The following is a 22527-nucleotide window of genomic DNA, read 5'->3' on the forward strand; positions in this document are numbered from 1 at the left end:
TTGTATGTGTTATTTCCTGAACTAGAAATTGTTGGCACCAATCTACTGTAGTAATGTTCAAAAAGTGACAAAAATTTCTCAGACATTAGAAACTGTAGGTAACGTGCTATAGTCATGCATGGGGGGGAGGCTAATAGTAGTACTTTACACATTATCTATGTATCATTAATTATTAATACTTGATTTCACAGTGTTACGTGATTTCACACTGATTTCTCAAGAGGTGGGTCTGGACTTCAGGACTTTCTGATGAAGGAGGAATTACAGAACACTTCAGTGTTCTGTAATTCCTGTCTAGGTTTCCTCATCCCATTGTTATAAGCCCTCTAGAAATCTAATCTTGCTAAATTACATTTTTGCTAACTTATGTCAGAAAAAGGCAAAAGGTTTTCAGGAGTGAATCCCATGACAAACTTTCTCCGATTGGGGCCCTCGGTCAGAAGAAGGGCCATAAACCCCACGCTGTCACCTTTAATAGATTGTATAGTGGTGTTATTCAGTGTCTACTATTGAGCCCTTTGGGATTTTGCATAGATTTTGAGTGCAGCCGGAGATGTGTTGTGGGATGGGGAGCAAATCTTTAGGTGTCACGTGACTTGAGGTGAAGCATGAGGGCCGTTCCTGCTCCCTTTACGAAGCCCTGCCTTTTCTCCGTCTCTGTTTTCCCCTCCCTCCCCTCTCCCCGCCCCACCTCTCAGTCCTCTGATGTGTGTGTGGCGTCCTGGTGGCCGATGATCTTGTACACACGCTCTCTGAAGTCACTGTCAGCGCTCAGTCGCAGGGCCGTCTCCCTCAGCTGCTCCATGTTGGTGTCGTCGCCTTGAGACACAACAAACGACTTGGAGTGTTTCACTGCAGAGAAGCATCGAAATTTGGAAAACAGCGTTTAATGAGGACCGAGAACATAACAGTGATATTCCCACTGACAAACATGACAATATACAGTATATTAGTATCTCCTTCTTCCACCACTAATAATAATAACATAAACTTCATTTGCATTTTTCACTTTCAAACTAGTGTTATTATGCAAGCAACTCCCTGAACCATCCATTATTTTCTGTGTAAAATGATGAAACTTGAACCGAAAGTTGGGCTGCAAAAATAAGGACGATGGATTGATTCTACTATAAAAAATGGATGCTGCCAGCCTCTGTGTGTTGTCTTCATCAGTGTGTGTGTGTGTGTGTGTGATGTGCAGACGTACACCAGTGGCGCCTGGAGGCTCTCCTCTGGATTCGGCAGCTCTTGATTCGGCGCGCCGTGGCTTTGTGGAGATACACAGCGTTCTTCATTATAGATGGCAGCTTCGCCTCGATCTCTGCTGCACAGATGCACTCCTCGAAGAATTCTGGTTGCAAACACACACACACAAACACACACACATTGTATGCCAGTACACAGGGTGTGATGGAACTGCAGTGGTTCACAAACATTTTCATAGACACATGTTTGGCCACAGACCCCCACTGGATAAGATCCTGACACGGGATAGTTTTTTTGTTTTGTTTTGTTTTCGCTAACTTACTTAATTTAAATTCAACCGAAGTCATCTGTAAGCATTTGATTTAGTGAACTGATTAAAAGACTATTAAACTATTAAACTATCTCCCATTTTGCCAGGGGTCTACTTGAACCCCTCAAGGACCCCGCATTAAGAGGCACTGGCGGCTGTTAAACCCATGCAAAGCACACCCACACATGCACACATTTCATGATCCTGACTGATTATTGCTGTACTATTATTATTATTATTACCTCTGATGAGCAACTTGTTAAACCAGAGACCACACTTTGGTGATTTCAACATGCAATACAGTGTCAGTCCAGCAGAGGGCAGTCATACATGAATGAACAGCTGGCAGATGGGTTGTGCGGTGAGGATCTGAGATGTGTTTGTGTTTGTGGCGTGCACAGGGCTGTGGCTCAGTGTTTTGGCACCTGCCTGCATGTCTTTTAAATGACATTTGTTTGCAGATTAGTGTACATGTATGTTGAAAGACATTTGCATTTGACTGTGAGCACATATTTGACTGGTAAGTAGCGCTCATATGTCACACCAAACTCCATACAATACCCTGGCTGGCAGAGCATAAAGGCTGTATAATCCACTGGTATATAGAGCATGACAGTAGCTTTTGCTTCAATTATATCTCAACTCATGCAACAAGTTCTCCAGTTCTGTCATCTGTGAGACTTACAACTCAGCTAAATCAAAATTTGCTCACGTTCACCATGACCAGATCTGCAAATAAACTCTCAGGCTGGATCAGCGAGACACTATCAGATATAAGATTCTCTCCTCAGGCTTTGGGGCGTCTACTCGTCCAGATTCCTGTGTGCAGCTTGGCTCCGGGTCCTACCTATTCAGAGAAGAATGACACATATTGTGGCTAACCCCTCACACATCAGTATGAGCACTCACTCCTCAGCTGACTGACGTCCCCCTTCATCTTCTCGTCCCTCTCCTTGGTGCGCTCCAGTGTGTCCAGGCCCTTCTCCAGGTCCTGCAGGGCCTCCTCTGCCAGCTTCAGCCTCTGCTCCAGCTCCAACCGAGACTCCATCTCTGCCTGGGAGATACACCACATGTGCAAACCTTCATTTGACGGGGCAAGTTGATTCATTTTACACCGATACACCTGCTTTCTCAAGCCGATATCGGGCTTTCAGTGGCAATGAGATAAAGGTGAACATGAAGGTATGATTTTACTCAAAGGGTGAGGGGTGGACAGTCTCTTAAACCTACGAAGAAACCTTCCTCAAACTGCCTAAGAAGCTAAACCTACAAAATTACTACAGGGTTTGAGTGTCCTATGATGGTCTAAATGCTGTTTCAGACTCCAACCTGCAACAAGAAAATCCTTTAGAAAAAACTACGTACGTGGAAATTCCTGTGCATGATATTATTCAGATGTAAAAATACGTAACATGAGCACAAAATATCAGGTTCAGTCAAGGCACATTGTTATTTACAGCACCAGTCCGGGTAACAGTTGTGAGGCAGGTTGAGGTCAGGTTACACACTTAACCAGTCCCGTATAACCAGTCGGTTGAGGGATAGGTAACTTGCTCAAGGGCACTTCAACAGTACTTGTTGAGGCAAAGGCAAATAATCCAGTTTGAGTCATGACTGAGCCAAGGTAAAGAGATATCATTTGAGAATCTGGGAGGGGAAGCAGGGGGGATATTTTTTTGTTCCAGTAAGTGTAATATGATATCCACTTCCTCGTGCAAAAGAGACTCAGATATTCACACAGCGTGCAAAAGAGGAGAAGGAGAAATTACCGCTGAGGTGTGTGAGGGCGTAATGAGCCTGATTCAATATAATCTATAACTTCATAACATCCCACTCTCACCCAGTCTCTCTGTGTGCTAATGTCCAACTCGCTCACCCCTCTTTTTAGCACAAAGGATCATTATATCAAATCCTGTGGTTGTATTAAATCAGCGTGATGCAAATTGTTTTTCATAAAGTGAAACACAAAAAATAATGGCTATATTGCTGCCATTAAATACAGCATCTGTGTGAGAGATTAAGTCAAAAATGTTTGTGTTTCACTTGTAGGTCGCTTTTAGTTTGGCTTTCTTTCCATTCCACAATCAGGCCTATGTAATGCTCTCTCAGGGTCGCAAAACACATTAACTTCAGCTGCTGCATACTGTCGGCCACTGTATCAAAAGTTCAGGCATTAACTTTCAGAGAGACAAAATGCCTCCAGTCCATTCAAATCACAGCATGAGCATAGGAAACACACAGCAGCCATCACACTGCAGTTACACATTAGATCTCACAGCAGCGGAATTACAAAAATGAGATTTTTTGTCCATTTATACACATATATGATAAAATTTAAAATAGAATTGGATGATGACACTGTTAAAATTTGTCTTTTTTGTCTTTTTTATTTTATTTTTTTACAGGCAATTTTGGACTCAATTCATTGGATGAATCAGGAATGTTTGCTGATTTTGAACCAAAACCCTCCACTCAGCAGTGGAGCCTCATTTGAATGACAGAAACTGCTGCTGTCATGCAAAGTACCAATAAATACTGCGACTGTTCTGCCTGTCAGGACTTCATATTCAGCCAGTAAATGCCCTTTCCAACAAACTCAGTTTATTTGCAGAACAGTGAGCCACAGAATACTGAAAAGCAGCTGTGAGAACTGAGCAATATGAGCCTGTAAAAACAGCTTTTCAGCGTTTGTCGGGTGTGCGGTCGGTGTGTGACTCCAGCGTCATGCCGGGTTACCTTGAGCTCGGCCTCAGTCTGATGCTTGTCAGCACTGAGCTGCTTGAGCGACTGCTGCAGCGTCCGGGCCTGAGACGAGTAAAACTCCCTCTCCTCCAGAAGGACGACGGCCCGCTGCTCGTTCACCCGGAGCCTGAGGAGCAAACAGGTGGAGAGGGCATGCTCAAAAACACACATGCAAACATAAGCATGCTGCATATTGTTGTTCTCATGTGGAAACCTTTGTAATCTTCTACTTCGGTTGGAAAATTGCACAGATCTTTATCGGTTGAGAAAGTTTCACTAACCTTTCAGACCCTACAGAGTAAACTCCAAAATACAGTCTGCTTAATAAGGCTGTGTTTTTTTTTTTTTTGTTTTTTTTTTTTAGTTGCATGGTGGAAACACTGATGATGGCATTGTGCTTGGTGAAAGCTTTTATCAGAAGTGCCTTTCGCTTCCATGAGTTCATAGATTTTCATGAGAAGCCCCAGTGGCGATCAGACTTCTACCGCTGAAATATTGGTGCCAGGCTGTAATCATTGAGTTATGCAGAACACAAATAAACACACACCCATTCTCTCTTTCTCCCTCTTGCACACACACATGCAGACCTGCAATGTCATAACAAGGTTGATTTACCAACCAACAGGCCTTTTTCTCAAAGAGGCTAATGCCCTTTTATCCGCCGTCACATTTATAAGTTGCATCTTTCAAAAGACCCCCATAACATATCATAATAACTCAATAATATAATTATTTCCTCTTGATATGGCTCTATTAAAATACCAAACTGCATTTAAAAACTCCCACAAACTGAGATCTCAAACATTTTTATTAACAATGTCGTATGCTTTTGAATAGCTGTGTCTGACAAATCTGTGTTGCAGGATTTATGTGTTGTGTGTATTTTACCATTTTACTAACTTATTGTAACTAACTGTACTGGAAATACTCTTTACCACAATAAAGCATGTTTTTACATTTTGTATTATTGTATTATTTTGTAGTTCTAGGATCCGTAACAACATACTTTGTCCGATCTCATATAAAAAAATAATAAATTATATGTAATTGGGAATATAATTCAATTATTCATTTTATGGTACTTTATATTACCAATATGCAGTTGAATGGCATGAATGTCTGATTATTACAATAGGGTTTGATCAAATTGAGAAGCTCATGGAAAATGCACCATGAGGGGTCAAACACTGCTGTCATACAACAGGAAGCATCATGGGAAAATGGCCTCTGCCAGCTTTGACGTGTATTGGGTGAGGAGCACGTCTCGCACGGCGCGCCGCGTCACACAGCATTAGTGCCGCGCTGTCGATAGCCTCTGTCCGTAATATCCCATTTACTGGTGCTGATCGATGGGCTGGTTGTTTAGGGATCAATAAACATTTCCACTAGGAGTCCCACTCACTCTGCCATTAGCTGAGAGGAAGCCCTGGCAAAAACACAATGTTTGACCCTTTGAACACCAGAGTGCAGTCCCAGTTATCCCAGTTTACCCTGAAGGCATCACCCCTTAGTCTCTGAGGAGGAGAGCAAGAACCAGGATGGAGCTCTCATGTCTTGAAGAGATATTCAGATGGAGGTTCATGGGTGATGATGACTAACTAGAGCTATGTATATATTTGCATATGTGTGTGTGTGTGTTTGTGTGTGTGTGTGTTTGTGTGTGTGTATGTGTGTGTGTGTGTGTGTGTGTGTACTTATACATCCATGCATTAAAATATGATCGATCGTGGGGTGGAGTTGAGGTTAGCAGGTCTTTCATCCCTGCAGCACTTAAGCTCGGCAGCTAGAAGCACACACAGGATGTTTACTGCTATTTTAGAATAACTGTATGCTCTTTTTAAAAATTCCTATATGTAACTTTAATATTTTATTTACGCATCACTGTGTAACTTCCATGTTTTCTTAGCATTGTGTTTTAACATATTTTTAAACGCACCACATTTATTATTGCAGATAATAAAGCTGACTTTGATCTGTATTGTTGGTAATCCAACCCTTCAACTGAGGAGGAGAAATGGAAATCACCAAAACTGGAGATACAAGGTTTTCACATGGGAGCAGCCAGTATTGGTCAATCACAGATATATCTGTATCATATCGGCATCACTTATATATTTTTTAAATTTCTGTCAGCAATCGACTGGTAGTTTATTTAGCGATTTATTTATTCTTTATTTTGTGTTCATATCTTTTTTATTTTGTGCTCTTATTTTCACTGTTCATCCCTAGAATTGGTTGACAATGTATAATAATGTTGAATTTTTCTTCAATAAAGTTATTTGTTTAAGATCCTCTGAATACCTTTGCATCATCATATCGGTGCAAAATTGGTGCACAATCCACAAAAGAAAAGGTTTATTTTAATTTCAGCTCCAAAATTTACTATATTGGTTGTCATATTATAATCAGTGAATTTTTCCCCACTATCTTGTAAAGTCTCTTGCCCATCGTATGTCTTGCTTTATCCCTCTGTAAGTGAGGTCCTATTGTCTTTCTACTTTGCCTCTGGACAAATTCCTTCACTATTTTTGCACCAGATGGGTAAATCCTGGCCTGTTTTCTAAAATGCATCTCAGTCTCTCAGTCTGCATTGTGTGACAGGAGCGATGCAGATCTCACTCACTTCTCCTCCGCCTGCTCCCTCTCCTTCAGCAGGATCTTCATCTGCTCCTCGATGTGGCGCAGGTCCTGCAGCAGGTTCACGTCTCCGGGCTCCGCGGCGTCCTCAGGCTTCACGCCGGCTGACTTTGCGTTCGCGGCCACCTCGCTCTTAACCTCCTGCTTCTTGACCCCCAGCAGCTCCAGGGTTCGCTGTTTCTCCTGAGAGAGCTCCTGGAGGGGGAAAAAAGAGGAGAAAAAGGTGAATCCTCATCATCAGGTATACGATCATCAAGGCACTTTTTAGTTGCTCGTTTCTATATATACCTTTAGAAATGTATTTTATTCTTACCTCAATGGACTTCTGCAGCAGTGTCGTTAAGCTGCTCAGCTCCTCTTTTTCTGTCTCCACGCTTTTCAAGGACTGAGATGTGCCGTCCAAGTCTCTGCCGTGAAACACAGACGACATAAAACGGTGCATTTACAGGCTGCAAACTCACTTTCAGTCCAGATTACGGATGCTAGTGTTTCCTCTTACAGTTTGATCTGCTCCTGCTCGGCCTTGAGCTCCACCACCACCTCCTCAAACTTCAGCTTCTCCTCCTCAAGGACCTGATTCAGGCGCTCCAGTTCCTGCGCAACACACACACACACAATGTAGATATCACCGAGTTTAAACTGTTTACGGCCATTCTAAGATACAGAAAGTAGAGTCATTAATCTGTGTGGTGATATATTGGCCAGATATTGGCCTTTTATTAAATATGATATATCAGCCTGTCATGTTCTCCACCTCTGGTATTATGGAGGTTCCTCAGGACCACAGCTACCTAAAAACAGCAACAACCCTGCAGGCAAGTTTTATTTTCTTTCCATAATTTACTTGTTTATTCAATAACTTATCATGGTTCTGGTAAATTAATTCATTGAAAGACAGGAATGTATCCCGGCGTTTTGCCTCCCACTCAACAGGTGGGTGGATCATCTGGCTTCAAAGAGCTGCTCAGCTGATAAGATTCTCATCCGTCTGAGTTGCAGCTGAGAGCTTGGAGCCATTTCCGCCCAACAAAAGAAAAATCTGGGGGAATCACCGAATGCTTGTCTTTTTTTTTTTTTGCATGATAAGGATCAAATTTAAGAACATGAAATACTGGCTCAAAATATTTGCTACTGGCAGTTTCAGTGCAAATAAATATTGCTGTTGGGTTTGGTCTTAGGGTTCAAAAACCCATATGAGGCCAATCCAATCAGAGAGCACAGCCGGACTCCTTGGCACTGCAAAGGTTCAAGAGATGTTTGCTGCAAAACCACACACATTCAGAGAAATGCCTCCCACGGTAAGACTACACCACTGCTCTTAACTCTTTCAGTCAAAAGACACAGACCTCCGGGTGTGACTGGAGGCAAAACCCTCACCTCTTTCTGCTCTCTCTGGTGGCTCAGCTCCTCCGTCTCCTCCATCAGTTTATCTGGAGATAGAAATCCATATCACATATCACGCCTTGCGGTATTAAATCATGAAACGGTAATTCATCCATCTCTTGTCCTCCCAAAGTGATGGTGGGACTTTTTCCTTCTTTTACCGAGATACTCCTGCTTCTCCTTGGCCAGCTGCAGCCCCTGAGCCTCCAGACTCTGTATCATGGCCTCTCCCAGCTGGGCGTTCTTCCATGTGCTGTCGGTCGGAGACAGTAAGACGACCAGTGTGCGATTTGTTATTTAGAAAATTGCGACCTCATAAATCTCCCATCATTTTAAAAATAAATAAATAAATAAATAAATAAAGCTGACAGAGTGTAATTTGAGCTCAAACAGCAGCAGTCATCCCATTTTATCTCTCATCAAATTGTCATCCAGTGATACCCACTAATATTCATAATGGATATATGCCATGTTTTTGCATGCTATCGGGCAAAATATCAGTAGATAAGGTCTCGTCTTTTCATAATTAGAAACTCAAAGCTGTACTGACACTTTCCCTGACTCCTGAAGCATCTCCATCCACTGGGTGTGCTCCTCCTCGGACTCAGCAGCCAGCACTACAGTGCCCTGGGGGACGAACACAGAACATTATACCTCAGCATTTCCTCACAGTTCATTTTAGGTCAGGGCTGAAAATGGACTGTGGATTTGCCTCTTTTGGATTGCTGTGATAAAAGGGCTTTTTGCAGTAAGCCTGTGTCCCAGAGTGAGGATAATTCACTGCACTTGACTCTGAAAAAGTTTGCAAATTCGCCTTTTGAACGCGGACGTAGTGAATTTTGGCTTTTATGCACTACGCACATTTTTGCTTGTGCATGTTGTGTGTCTGTTGGAATCTCTGCTCAAAGACTTTTAATCTCTACCTGGTGCAATAAAAATTTTAATAAACCGACATGATGAAGCGACAGGGAAAATTTTTCAGAGGATGTGTGACAGGATCATGTTCTTACGGTGAAATCTTCCAGGTTGATCACGATGGCAAAGGGCATTCCCACATCCTCACCGGCTGCCACAATGCACCCTCCCAGGGGAATAACACCCTAAGAAAAACACAGGAAGCTCTCAGTATAATTTCAGATTTTTGCATGATGACTTGAGCGGCTGACCTTATTAAAAGCAAGATGAAAGACACTCCACATTCAGTCCTCTGAGACTTCATGTCAAACAAACAAGCACAACTCTTCCTTAAATGGGCTCAGGGAGGATGGGGGAGCTCACCTTGGGGTGGATGTTGAAGTACCTGTTGGTCTCGAAGCTTCTCTTCTCGCTCTCTGCATAGTAGAGCAAGAAGCTGTCTTTGATGATGAAGAACCTGTAGCGAGGAAGACAATGAAAGCAGAGGTGAATCAGTCCGGTGCAGCTGAAGGGAAGCAAGGCTTGGCACTGATGTGAGTGCAGATCTGATGACCTGTGGGATGACTTATTGCTGAATGTTCATGAAGTGCACATTTGTCTGTTGTTATACACAATATTTGAACATGCTGTCTTCATGATTCCACATAACAAATGTCATGCAAGGAGCAGCACATGATTAGTTGCTGCTTGTTGCACGAGAACTAGAAATCAGTCCACATTTTTCAAGTCTAGACACAAATTCAGATGTGCAGCTTATCCTTCATTTAAATGTCCTCTGCATAATCTGTGCTCTAGTTGTTTTTATTGTAAGCACTAGTGTCATTTTTTTTTTTTTTTTTTTTTTTTTTTGGGTTAACTTGTACATACTGTCTGCAAGCCAAGCATGATATGAATCCTGGCACTGTTTTCCACTGTTTTTGAAACTCTACCTAGTGAAAAATTACACTGATTTGTGTCATAAGTAAAGGTAAACTGGCACTTTAACTCAACTGGGATTCTACATTTTTTTTAATTCAACTGTGATTCTACTGCTCTGACTTCGAGAAAACTTTGACAGGCATTTTGACACTCCTCTGGTACTTAAAAAACATAAAAAAAAAAAAAAAATTCTGAATATGAAAGGTCTTCACTGTAAGTCTGGCAGATTCCCGGTAACTGAGAATGAAATCTGACTTGTGAGATTAAAACTGAAAAATCCAACCTTGCTTACAAGTTACACGGATCGGGCTGATGGAGACCCTGTTATTAAAGGTTTAAAAAAAAAAACAACTTCTGATTGGCCCAAAGGATGCCTGGGGTGTTCAACTGTCACTTTTTAATATATTTTTGTTTATTTTAAGTGAACTTTGCAATGAAAAGAACCTTAAAACTCAGCAAAAGCAGTGCAAAGATAAAAGACAAGGTGATTAAAACCCCAGTTAACTTGCAGTCACACGGGACGTCGGTAGGAATTAATTAGTGATGCTGAGGGGTTACGTGCCGCCACATTATGACTGGCCACATTTTCGGCTCAGTCACCCCCAGCTAGATGTTAATTTAGGAAACATTTCATCACACTGGTTGGCAGATCTCTTTCAGCTACCCTCTTCTAAAGCTGGCAGCAACTCAAAAAAAAAAAAAAAAAAAAATCACACTAATTCATCAGACTTAACCGTGACCTCTTACCACCTCCATTCTAGTTTGGCACAGAATCGTGAATAAAACAGGCATTTGTTACCCTAAATAAAGTTCAAACTTAATCTTTTGGCCTTTAATGATACCAGCAAATGTGAAAGGGTGCAAGAGCTCGGCAAATGGAAATTCTGGATGCACTGTGCATTGTCGTTTTAAGTGTTATATAAACTAAGAGCATTACCAGCAGGTACCGGTCCAAGCATTTTAGCATCCAAGTGTATACTCAGTACAGACATTTTCATATCCTAATACATATCCTGTTGTGATCTTTGTTATATAAAGCAATCCTTAATCCAGTGTGAGTGAATAGTTCTGCCACAAAATCCTATTTATATATTTTAGGTTACAAAAAAAAAAATTAAGTTCATCATTCAGCATCTCTGGGAAATACAGAAGAGCGAATCTGTAGAAATTTATCTGGACTGGTTATTTGGTTAATCACAATGTAGCTACCTACTGTGATTTACAAATTACCATAATTTGTTTATTTTAATTCAGTGCTATCAGACATTTTGTAAGAGCTGGTGTTTTTTTCCCCAGTTCAATGAGTTTTTCTCCTTTTAGTGCAGCAGAGTAACACGTTTCATTTTCACACTCCGATACAAAATCAGGCACAAGCACAATCACCAGCCAAATTCAGATAATGTTAAATATGTCAACTTCACTGCACTAAATTAATTTTCAAATACTTTCAAAGTCGTTGTCCAAACTCCCCCTGTGAAGTAAACCCCACCCCTCTGGGACTCTAGATGGTTTAAAAGAAACTCTCACAAGGATTTGCACATTATTATCTCTGCCCGGCAAAAACTTGTATCTTCAAAATATCAACTTTTCAGAAATTAGGAAAAGCAGCTTTGCTTTCTGCACATCTAACGGGTTATAAAAGGATTTCATCAGCAGTAGTGTTAAGGGGTTTTTTTGAGCCCATGCAAAAGATCACGTAATCGTTCAAGATGAATCATAACATGAAAATCATTAATGCAGAGCAGAGCAGAGAGAAGAGGCGCACCCAAACCCTCACCTGCGGGACCACTTGGCCGAGGGCCGTCCGAAGGGCCTCTTCCACAGCACCCCGTGCAGCTGCACCTTGGTGCTGATGTCCAGCACCTCCGAGTCGGCCTGCTCCATGGACGACCAGGGGGAGAGCAGAGAGTTTCTGGACGAAGACGAGAACATCCTATCTGGCTTCCCCTGGGAGGTGGAGCAAAAAAAAAACTATCAATGGAATAAAAATAGACCCAAATACAGTTAATCAATAACAATTAACAATCGACACAGAGAGAGAGAGAGAGAGAGAGAGAGAGAGAGAGAGAGAGAGAGAGAGAGAGAGAGAGAGATGCACAGCTGCACAGACAGCCACAGCACAATGCAGGAAAAGTAGCAAACAAATTTCAATAACTCAGCAGGGTGGAAAGATGCAGCTGCCAATGCGTCCATCAGCTGGAGGCAGACTGTGCAGAGATGAAAACAAGGATGAGAGAGAGAGTGAGAGTGAGAGAGTGGAGGGGGAGGGAGAGAGGGGATGCTGGAGGGAGGGACAGGAAAAAGAGAGAAGCTTTAGGAGTGAGTTGCTAAATCTGGGGTGAGGTCAATACGTTGCTGTCATACTCTCAGCCAGTAAAAGCTGTTATTGAGATTACTGGACTCCCAGCAGCAGCGGCGGCGGCGGCGCCGGCTCTTGGCAGGTAGGGCCGCCACTGTTTTCCATCGCTCCCTCCCATCAGCCCAGCAGTGAAACAGGAGAGCGTCTGTGTCTGTGGCAGAGGCGTGGCCACACCGTCCTCTGCTCACGAGGAGGGGAAGTGAGCTGCAGAGCGGCTGACATGCAACAAACATCACGTATGTCAGATTAATTTATAGAACATGTGTCAGCCTGCGTGGATGGACAGCAGATTATAAAGATATTGACAGATCTGCTTTGCCAGCCCCAACTGGGAAATGGATAAGCCTGCAAGCTCTTTTCTTTGTACATATATATATAAATACATACATAAAGAGAGGGGGAGAGGTGTGTGTGTGGGGGGTGGGGGTGGGGGGAATAGGGAGAGAGAGAGAGAGAGAGAGAGAGAAAGAGAGAGAGAGTGAGTTTACATGACATTTCCAGGGTAAAAGGGCCTCTGGAACAATTGAAGTATCTGATTCAAAATTACATACCCACAACAAATCTAGTATTTAGAAACTTTTGCTTAAAATTTCTGGGGGTGGTCCTCCCACTGAGGCGGCGTGATCTGTCAATTGATTAGTTGATTGACAGAAAATCCACTGATTATAATCCTGATAGTCAATGGCACTACATTTGCTGGTTTCACCTCCACTGATTGCTCTGAGATTTCCTTACTTTTCTCTATTATTAAATTCATATTTTGATCACTTTAATAATAATAATAATAAATTTTATTTAAAGGCGCCTTTCTTGGCACTTAAGGTCGCCGTACAGGACACATTTAAAAAACATCAGAACACTTTGGGCGCTGCTGCCTTCCTATGAGCATTTGTCATTATTTTTGACACTTTTTTGACCGAATATTGATATTGTGACAATATTGCCGAGACGACTATCAGTGCTTTCACAAAATATTTCCACAATGGGATTTTTGAGAAACAGTAATTAGTAATGTGGATATGATTAACGAGCAGTTTGAGGTGAACAGCTCTAGTATGTTCAGAAAACTGCATCCTTTTACCATAACGAAGTCTGTTAGGAAAACACAACGCTTATGCCATATCATATTACGATATCAAAAATCCAAGATCATACATCAGGTTCAGCCATACACCAAGCTGCCCTTGAGCAAAGCAAGGGTGGCTTTACTGGTGATGTTGTCTTTCACCAGGTAAATAAATTTAAAAAAATTTCCACAGATAGGTGTATGGCATACTGAAATAAAATCATGTGAGTGACAATCTAAAGAAACTAAATTTTTTGCAGCAGGAAGGAAAACAATCAATATATGCTGTTGTAGATAAGACTTATTATGAAAATTAAAAAAAATAAAAAACATACCAGAGTACCCGCAATATTTCCAGATTGCACCAGTTAAAAAACTTTAATTCAATTGTCATAAAACACATTGCTTTACAACTGCTTTTCACAATCAAAATATGGAAATAAGGCAGACTCTTTATGGAATGACAAGAAACACGTGACCTCCCCAAAAACTAGCACGAAAGGTTAAACCCCGACGTGAAATCCCTCTCGTTCAAAGTGTGCTGTGCTCTCGTTCTCCGTTTGCATGGAGGAGAGCGTCATGTCAAACTCCACCTGCGGAAATGTGACCGCATAAAGAAGGGGGTACTGTGATGGGAATAAAAACATTATTTTCCTTTATTTTTATACATGTAATCGTAAGTGGGCTTGTTCCTGATTGGCTCCTCTCACTAAGGACTATTTGAAATCCTTCCAGTTGAGTTTGGAGCGTTTGAGTCCAAAATTGTGAGTGTTGTGGCCGAGTTTTCAAAACGATAAAAAAAAAAAAAACTTAACTACAGTATATTCATATGCAAAAACATCATGAGGAACATTTTTCTTATCCTGAGCTGTAGTAAAATAGAAAACAAAAGTGAAGAGAAGCGAACCGAGTCATGAGACACCTTAAAATGTAGCTTTGCTCTCTGTCAAAAACATACAAATCTACCCACATGGCTTTTCTTAATCGTTTGGGATCCATGTGTAAATATGCGATAAATTTTTTTTTAACCAGTTCCCTTGTTCAGAGCGTCGTCCTCCACTTCATGCAGAGTGGCACAGTGGGAGAGAGCGGGGAACCCCAGCAATACTGAAAAGGTCTGGAGGCCTGTGCACTGATCAGCCGGGGCAACCTTCAGGTGCCAGATTTCAGCGGGGATTTTGACACAACAATCTCAAAAAACCACAGAGATAAAACGACGTGTACTGGGGCTTTCCTGGAACGTGTGCACTGACAGAGCATCACTCCTGTGGGGGATTTTTCCCTTTTTGAAATGCAGGTAGTTGTTCTCAACAGGTCCCGGTAAATTAAAAAAAAAAAAAAAATTAATCATAAAATAAAATGATCATGCAGCTTGTGGTCTGCATGCACGCCCCCTCCTACTATCTCACTGTTTGTATTTAAGCTAAAAAAAAAAAAAAAAAAAGTGTCATAAAAGCTCTGGAATTAAAAGACAAGTCACATGTAAAACCTTTAAGTTAATTTTTTTTTTTTTTTTTTTTTTACATAAAATGACTCCTCCTCCTCTCAGACAGTACTGCAAAGAACAATTAATCCCTGTCCCAAAAAAAAAAAACTAAACAAAAACAGGAAAAAAAAAACTGTATTTGTGAGTAAGCTATTCCGTCCCACACAGGGAGATTGTGAAAGAAAGAGTTATTCTGTACAGTATACATACATACTTACATACATATACATACATGAGCTCTGCGCGGAGCAGGCACAGTTACATTAACACCCACAACATCCACCTACTTGCCCTGATGAAGAGAGAGCAGCCTACTTAGCCTACATATTAAAGGATCAACAGGTTCCATGTAGTTCTGTTAAATGGTCCTGGGACAGCGGCTGGGACAGTGCCGGGGCAGGGCTGCGTTCAAGAGCATCTCGCCTTGATTCTCAAAGTGACTTTGCCCCCTAAAATTCATATAACAATCACGTGATTATTGCTCAGGTAATTAATGAGAAGTAAAACAAGCTTTTGAGGGCAAAACAAGAAAATACCTGTTCAACAAAATTCTCCTGGCCAAACGCTTTATAACACCTGTCGCTGTTGTACTCCTGAGCCGGTGGTCCCGAAATGTTCAGTTCATCCATGTAATGCCCTTTTGAAACGACTCGACGTGCCTATTCAAATCAGCGCTCTACCTCAAAATTACCTTAATATCTCTCTATACAATCATTTAGATGATTCTATACAGTTTTTTTCTGCAATCTCTAAAGTAATTTACGTGTCAAGGAAAAAACAGAACAGAAAGTTGAACATGTCAAAGAAAGGAGAGAGTTGATGCTGAGATATCGTGAGGCTGGTAGAGTGCCGTCCTGATGAGGGGCTTGAGCTTGAGCTGACTGCACCGTGGAAGTCAGGATGTTGTCACAGGGGGAAAAAAACAAAAAAAACAACACTATCAGCATCCATCACAGGAATCCCATCAGGCCAGGGAACATCTTGTTTTGTCTACAGCCCACACAGGCTCGTAAAACCAGAAACCTAACAACCGCTTTTGAGATTTTACCAGCAGGACCTCGCTGGCCGCGGCAAAGACTGTGTGAGCATTTGGCTGGTGACAACTTCTCCTGTGGCTTCCTGCAGTTTGACTGTAGCAGGGAACAAAGACCTTCGTTGGTAAGAAAATAAATAAGGATCATCCATTACTGATAGTATGAATAATGTCCTTACAGCGATGTCTCTCTTGGCTTGTTTCAACTTGCTACTATGGCACTTCAGTATTCAGTTAGGCCAGCCTAATCCATCTGGATTATCGGTGACAGATATCCACTCTGTACAATCATTAAAAAAAAAACACAAACAAAAAAAAACATTTAGTTTATCCTCTAGACAAGTTCGGTCAAGATATTTTAAATCTCACTATGCAACTGCCGTCTAGTAAAACATAAACGAAAAGGTTGGTTCTGTGAATCTGCGCAGTTCACGGGCACGGAAATGCAACACTGAAGTCGGATGCCACCCAACTAAAGGGTGCAACCGCGGGTTTTGTAGAGAGAGAGAGAGAGAGAGACAGAGAGAGAGAGGGGGGAGGAATAAAAGATCAACATCTCTGGTGAAAAACATGGATGTACATAGCTGTATACAGTCTCATCAGCAGAGTCAGCAGCACGAAACACGCCTGTGCGCATGTTGGTTGTTGCTAAAGTGACTGATTTATGACTTCCTCGTCATCCCTGTTCGTTTTCTGTGTTAAGTTCAGCTCGGAGGCACAAGATGTCACCCACGACAACGGCAAGCTTGGTCTGAGCGGTCCGGCAGCAGACAGCGACTAGTAAGACATTTAGATCCGGGATGGTTGAGGTCTCCGCTCGGCTGCGTGCTCCCTGCGAGCCTCCGGTCGGCCGCTCCGAGCCTAATGGTGATGACCGACAGACAGAACCAGAGGGATGAGGCAGCCCAGCACCAGAGCGCCCACCTCCACCTTGGTCAGTCCCTTCCCTCCGTTTCCTCCTGCGGCGGCGTGGCTGTGCCCGGTGCCCCCGACCTCAGGCAGGACGTGGACGGTGGCCACGTACAGGAAGGTCCCGGCCGAGAACAGCATGGCCACACCGGTGGCGTTGACGTCTGACAGAGCCTCCTTGCTGCTCTGAGGAGGGAGACATCACACATGGTTACAAAGAGCAGGTGGGATATATTTTAAAAGTTAAAATTATTACAGTTATACCAGGTCTCTCTTGTAAATGATGCTGTATTTCAAAAGACTCCCAGGTAAAAGGAGAGATAAATTAAAAATAAATACATAGTTTCTGCAACAAACAATGTGAGAACATCACTCTTGCTTTTAGATGTCAAAGGGAAAAAAAGACTGCTCTCAAAGATCTACTTACAATAATTAAATTGCATTATAAATTTTAACAGTCATCTAAAAATCCTAATTCATAATTCATTTGAGAATAGAGATCATCACCAGTCGGCTTCCTTTCTAAAAAAATTTTATTTCCTGATGAAGGCAGCTCTCGAAATGTCTACATTTTTGTAAATTAATCTTTACATGCGATAGAGGCAATGTGTGGCATTTTGTTCCCTTTGACTCATGCTTGGCTGTAACTCAAGAACCTGCTGAAAACCTTTTTTGGCATGTGTGTATGATAGCTATTCTTTGCTTAGAGAAGTCACACTAACAAAAACAAAAAACAAAAAAAAAACAAAATCTGAGGCAGAAAGCTGTTTGACACCACTGTGTGAGTGTGGTGTGCAATAGTCAAAATAAAAGACGACATCTAATGTCACATTTTAAAACTTTTCTGTGACCCTGTGCATGCATACCTCAATACCGTCTTTCAGCCTAAAACTGGCTTTTCAATGATGTTTCAGACCAGAAAACGTGAAAAACAGGAAACACAGTGATGCTAAACATGCAGCAGGCAAGACAATTCAACACAGGTGAACATCAGAACAGGTGGTTTTTAAATTTCAGACCGCCTGTGTTTGCCATCTGCTTCAACAAAGCCTGTGACAGCTAAACAGGTGGACAACCCTTTTAATGCATTTTTTTTTTTTTTAAATAAATTGATATCACTAGTTCAAGCTGATTTAGAGCTCTTCAGTGTTCAAGTCTCAAAAGGAGTTTACAGGCCTGTAGTTAATGGAAAACAAAATCAAACATCCAGACCTGAACCCTTACGGCAGGCAAGAAAATTACTCAGAAGCACTTTAAAGCAACAAATGGGCACAAAAATCGGTTTGGTAAGGCAGGTACTATGCTGCAATGAATTTCCACCTTGGCACTCTTCCTCAAGCTGCATCCAAATTTGTACAAACTTGAATTTGAGAAATTCTGAGGGAGGACGGCTGGACAAATTAAACACTTCCTACCTCACGTAAAATTTGCATATAAACAAACTTTTCACCAAAAAAAAAACAAAAAAAAACATGATTTCATACATGGCACACAAATAAAAAAAAAAGCCTTCTATTTATAGTCACTTACCTGGCTGAGGCCTAAAAAGGTAAGCATGGCGAGGACAGGTGCTGCCAGGGCAAAGACCAGGAGGTGTTTGCGGATACGGTTTCTCTCCAACCCAGCATGCATCAGGAAAGACACCAGACCAAATGCTGCTGGCGCCTGGCAGACCACACGGCATTACAGTCAACACTACCTATATACATCATTTAACTTATATACACATGATTACAGTATTAAAAAAAAGCAGACGCTACTGAAAGATTAATGAACAAGACCATGAGTGAGCATTACCTTATGCAGCATGATGGCCACAAAGACGATGAGCTGGACGCTGGTCTGGGACGTGGAGGCAGCCGCTCCGAGCGCCACTCCATCAGCTTCAGACAAACCAGAAAATAAAGGAATTTACTCAAGAGGCCACCTGTAATATTATCTTATTAATCCAATGAGGAAATCAGCTGTGATTCTAATACCAACAAAAAAAAAAAAAAGAGACTGCTGCTACTTAAAAACAGAAAAGAAAAAGCCCCAAAAGGCTTGTTTCATGTTTTTATTTAACACATGTGGGAGATTTTGGGCTCAGTTCTGATCAATGAGGTGAAACTGCATCATCACAGTGGCAAAGAATAAAAGGTGTCGGTTGGAGAACAAATAATTTTAAAGATTAATGAAAATCTGATTGCACTCAAATTCTTTATAATTACATTATTACAGATTTACAGAAGTTGGCCACTTACAGATTAATACATTTTTCCCAATAATTCAGAGGATGTCCTGTGAAATCCATTGTGGTGGACTGCTAAGTTTCATATAATTACCAGAAGGGAAAACAATGTAATATATAACGCTCAGTGTCTACCAAGTATGACATGAATGACTTCTATTACAATTTATTGGAAAAAAAAATGTGAAAAAATTCATGGTAATACAAGAGTTATCAGATAGAAAGCCTATTTTGTCCATTAGCCACACTGAAGTAGCTTGTTTATCCCTAATTCACTGCCTATTTTTTCTGTACCTCCTCCAACTGATAGTTAACTATCAGACTAATGAGCTACAGTCAAAATTTATGAGCATTTGATGATTGGTGTTGAAGCTCCAGAAGAAAACTTTGAATGCTGGCAGCGAGAGGTAAGTGTAAGAAAAATTTGAGCTTCAGTACTCAGAAGGCATGATCAGATAAACAGTCTTTAATTGTACTCTGAAATGTTGCTATTCATAACTTCATGTGGGTGGAGGAGTGGGCATTCTGAATTTCATTTGGGCAAGTCAGGCAAATCTGTCAGATCTAACTTAGCGGGGAGGAGGACTCCTTCACCGCAGCCCCAAACTGTGGCTGAGGCGAATCAGACGGCTGTATTTTTGTATAAAAATCTTACCTAGCCTAGTTTCCTCTAACCATCATGAATTCAGCTGACGATGGGATCATGGGACGGTAATGAGTGAATCACTGAGTGTCAAACCCACCTGCAGCATGGACCACAAGACCCAAAGTGGTGGTGATTTTCGAGGAGGCAATCCTAGCAGACTCTGGATCTAAACAAGACAACAACCACGATTCAGACACATTCTCAAAGTAAACAAACTTTTAGCATGTAACAGAAAACATCAAGAGTTAGGTGATTATAACAGAACAGTACTAATGTGATTTTTTCGATCAGTCTGCAAAGCATTAGTTGTTCCAATAAAGAATCTTTTTTTGAGAGAAGGGTTAGTGGAGGTTGCTTGCTGGTCAAACACAATTTACAGCTCAGTCTTCTGGGGGTGCCATGAGTCTATCAATCCATAAACACACAATCTATAGTCACTTATTACTAATCAGGGTCACACAGGGGCTGGAGCCCATCCCAGCACAAACTGGTCACAAGGAAGGGAAACACTTCACCTGTGCATCTTTGGAGTGTGAGAGGAAACCGGAACACCTTAAGGAAACCCTACAATTTCTTGGAGGGGAGATTATGGGAGACTTTATGACCCTGTTTGCTCTAACATGCATGTGAGGTTTCTACATGGCACTCCAAAGGGTCCTGTGAGTTCATCTTTGCACTGTTTTCATGCAACACTGACCGTCGCTGCTGTGCACATGGGAGCTGCCTATCTGGTCCACAAGCAGCATGAAGACGAAACCCAGGACCAGGGACACTCCGATGTAGGCGTGTAGCTGCTCGTGGCTGTGGCCGTGTTCCCCGCTGCCGCTCAGGGCCGTGTCCGCCTCGCCCTTCGTCTCCGACACCTCCACCACCCCCGCCTGCCCGTGGCTGTGGTGTCCAGCTGTAGACACACAGGCAAGGAGACGACAGAGGGAAGCAGATACGCTGTTACAAATCAAAAAACCCCGGGCACATCAACAGCGAAGTGAATCAATCACTCATCACCAACCCACCTGAGCAAACAGCGCAAGAATAATTACGTCAGCCTTCTTGTACGAGTGTATGAATAATACGGGACCAAATATTTGCGCTTGACAGTCTGTTACGTAAGAGATATGGACAGCCGCAGCAGGTTTTGTAGTGGTGTACTTTGTCCTATTTGACCAGAATACTGTTAAAACATACCCTGTCTGCACCAAAACGCCTGCTGACATACTCTACTGCCATGGTTCCCAACCTGAACCATCCAGAACCCCCCAGGATGAGTTCAAATCTCACCGGAGAGAACATTAAAAACAGGAGTCACGCAAGATAAAATCCATTCATCAACTATAAAATCAGTGGTGTGCTGAAATCGACAAATTTCCATATATTATCTGTGGCTGATTAACTAACGGGACTGACACTAAACACTGTTCACTGATGCGCTGATGTTGAAAAGGAATGGAGTGTTATTTCCGAAGACAGGTGTACTCGCTCCCAGTTCATATTTATTAAATGGAGCAGGAAGTCCTACTTGAACAAATTTCAGCTCTGGGGCTGATTCATTTGGCGCAGGAGTGTGTGAATTTTTTTTTTTTTTTTTTCTTTTACCATGTCTATTTCCAGTCTCTGTGTGGATCCATCCAAGACACACAAACACACCATGTGGATCACAGGGAGAGGGGCAGAGGGGTGGGGGATGGAGTCCCCTGGGGAAATAAACCTGGACAAAGCTTTGATGCGCTCTTACCCTCCAGGATTTCTTCATACAGTGCATGGACTCCTTCAGGAATGATTACAGCCAGTGCTGTCCCACACAGGAGCCCGGCTCCCAGCACCGTGACCAGCTTCAGTCTCTCCTGGCGGGCAGAAGAGAGGCGCAACAAAGCCTTCAGCACAACACCGGCTTTGTTTCTAATGTCATCTGCACACCAAGTGTTGATTATCGGACAACATCACAGTTTATGACACGGGAAGATAAGCCTCACTGATTAAATGTGAACTTTTACCTCTCTGGAGAAAAAGGGCAAGAGCTGCATTTGTCCAGCTCCACTTAGCCTAGCCCGAATCTGCACGAGTCTCTGCTTGTTGAAAGCTACTCACCTCTGAAAAGTTGACTGCCAAAGGTATCGTCCCAGCGACGTAACATCCCACCAACATCGAGAGGGACAGCAGGCTGATGGAGCTGAAATCGTCCATAATTGCAGTTTTCTTGTCGCTGAGCTAAACCATGAAATCAAGCTAAAAGTTTGAACGCGGACTTGTTGTGCTGCTCGTGATGCACGTCGCTAAAAAACTACATGCCACGACAGTTAGCAGTGTTTGTTATGCAACCCGGTACCAACTCAGCTGGTTAAGCTAGCATCCACGTTCCTCAACGGGGAAGATTCAGCCTCCGGCCTGGCTAGCCGAGCTAAGCTAACTAGCTTTGGTCGTTGTCGCGCTCTTACAAATCACAGCCGAGGAGGAGCGGTGCGTTAACCTTCACGGGAACATCACCGATTCCCCGCATCGTTTCTTGGTGTAATACAGTGGCTCCGCAGCCGCCGCATCTGTCCGAAACAACGCTGGAAATGCCAGAGTTTGCTAACACATCACTGCTTGTTTGGTGCCGACGACACTACTTCCGGGTCACGCATCGTATCCCTGCGCCCGTCACGCAAACCGTGCCACGTAGATCAGCTCGGCTCCGCTCAGCTCAGCTG

At 42.5% G+C, this 22527-nt stretch overlaps 2 protein-coding genes across 3 annotated transcripts; both read right to left on the reverse strand.

Moving 5' to 3' along the window:
• Nucleotides 1–662: 662 nt before the first annotated feature.
• plekhd1 (pleckstrin homology domain containing, family D (with coiled-coil domains) member 1) lies at nt 663–12328 on the reverse strand. Of its 2 annotated transcripts, none has more exons than XM_030044925.1 (14): nt 12267–12328; nt 11889–12058; nt 9557–9650; nt 9289–9378; nt 8829–8905; nt 8440–8531; nt 8273–8325; nt 7395–7489; nt 7209–7302; nt 6882–7090; nt 4253–4385; nt 2426–2570; nt 1208–1351; nt 663–852 (listed from the first exon to the last, which is right to left on the reverse strand). In XM_030044925.1, the coding sequence occupies exons 2-14, from the start codon at nt 12041–12043 to the stop codon at nt 695–697; spliced, it is 1539 nt and encodes a 512-aa protein (XP_029900785.1). In that variant the 5' UTR covers nt 12044–12058; nt 12267–12328; the 3' UTR covers nt 663–694. The 2 variants fall into 2 exon arrangements, with proteins under 2 accessions (XP_029900785.1, XP_029900786.1); XM_030044926.1 differs by having other exon boundaries at nt 12210–12291.
• A 1559-nt stretch (nt 12329–13887) lies between these two features.
• Nucleotides 13888–22463, reverse strand: slc39a9 (solute carrier family 39 member 9). Its single transcript, XM_030081726.1, has 7 exons — nt 21926–22463; nt 21573–21681; nt 20538–20741; nt 19938–20006; nt 18762–18847; nt 18495–18629; nt 13888–17150 (listed from the first exon to the last, which is right to left on the reverse strand). Exons 1-7 carry the CDS (start codon nt 22019–22021, stop codon nt 16917–16919), a joined length of 933 nt encoding a protein of 310 aa, XP_029937586.1. The 5' UTR covers nt 22022–22463; the 3' UTR covers nt 13888–16916.
• Nucleotides 22464–22527: the final 64 nt, after the last annotated feature.

This window comes from Myripristis murdjan, chromosome 22 (genome assembly GCF_902150065.1).
Source record: "Myripristis murdjan chromosome 22, fMyrMur1.1, whole genome shotgun sequence".
Taxonomy (NCBI): Eukaryota; Metazoa; Chordata; class Actinopteri; order Holocentriformes; family Holocentridae; genus Myripristis; species Myripristis murdjan.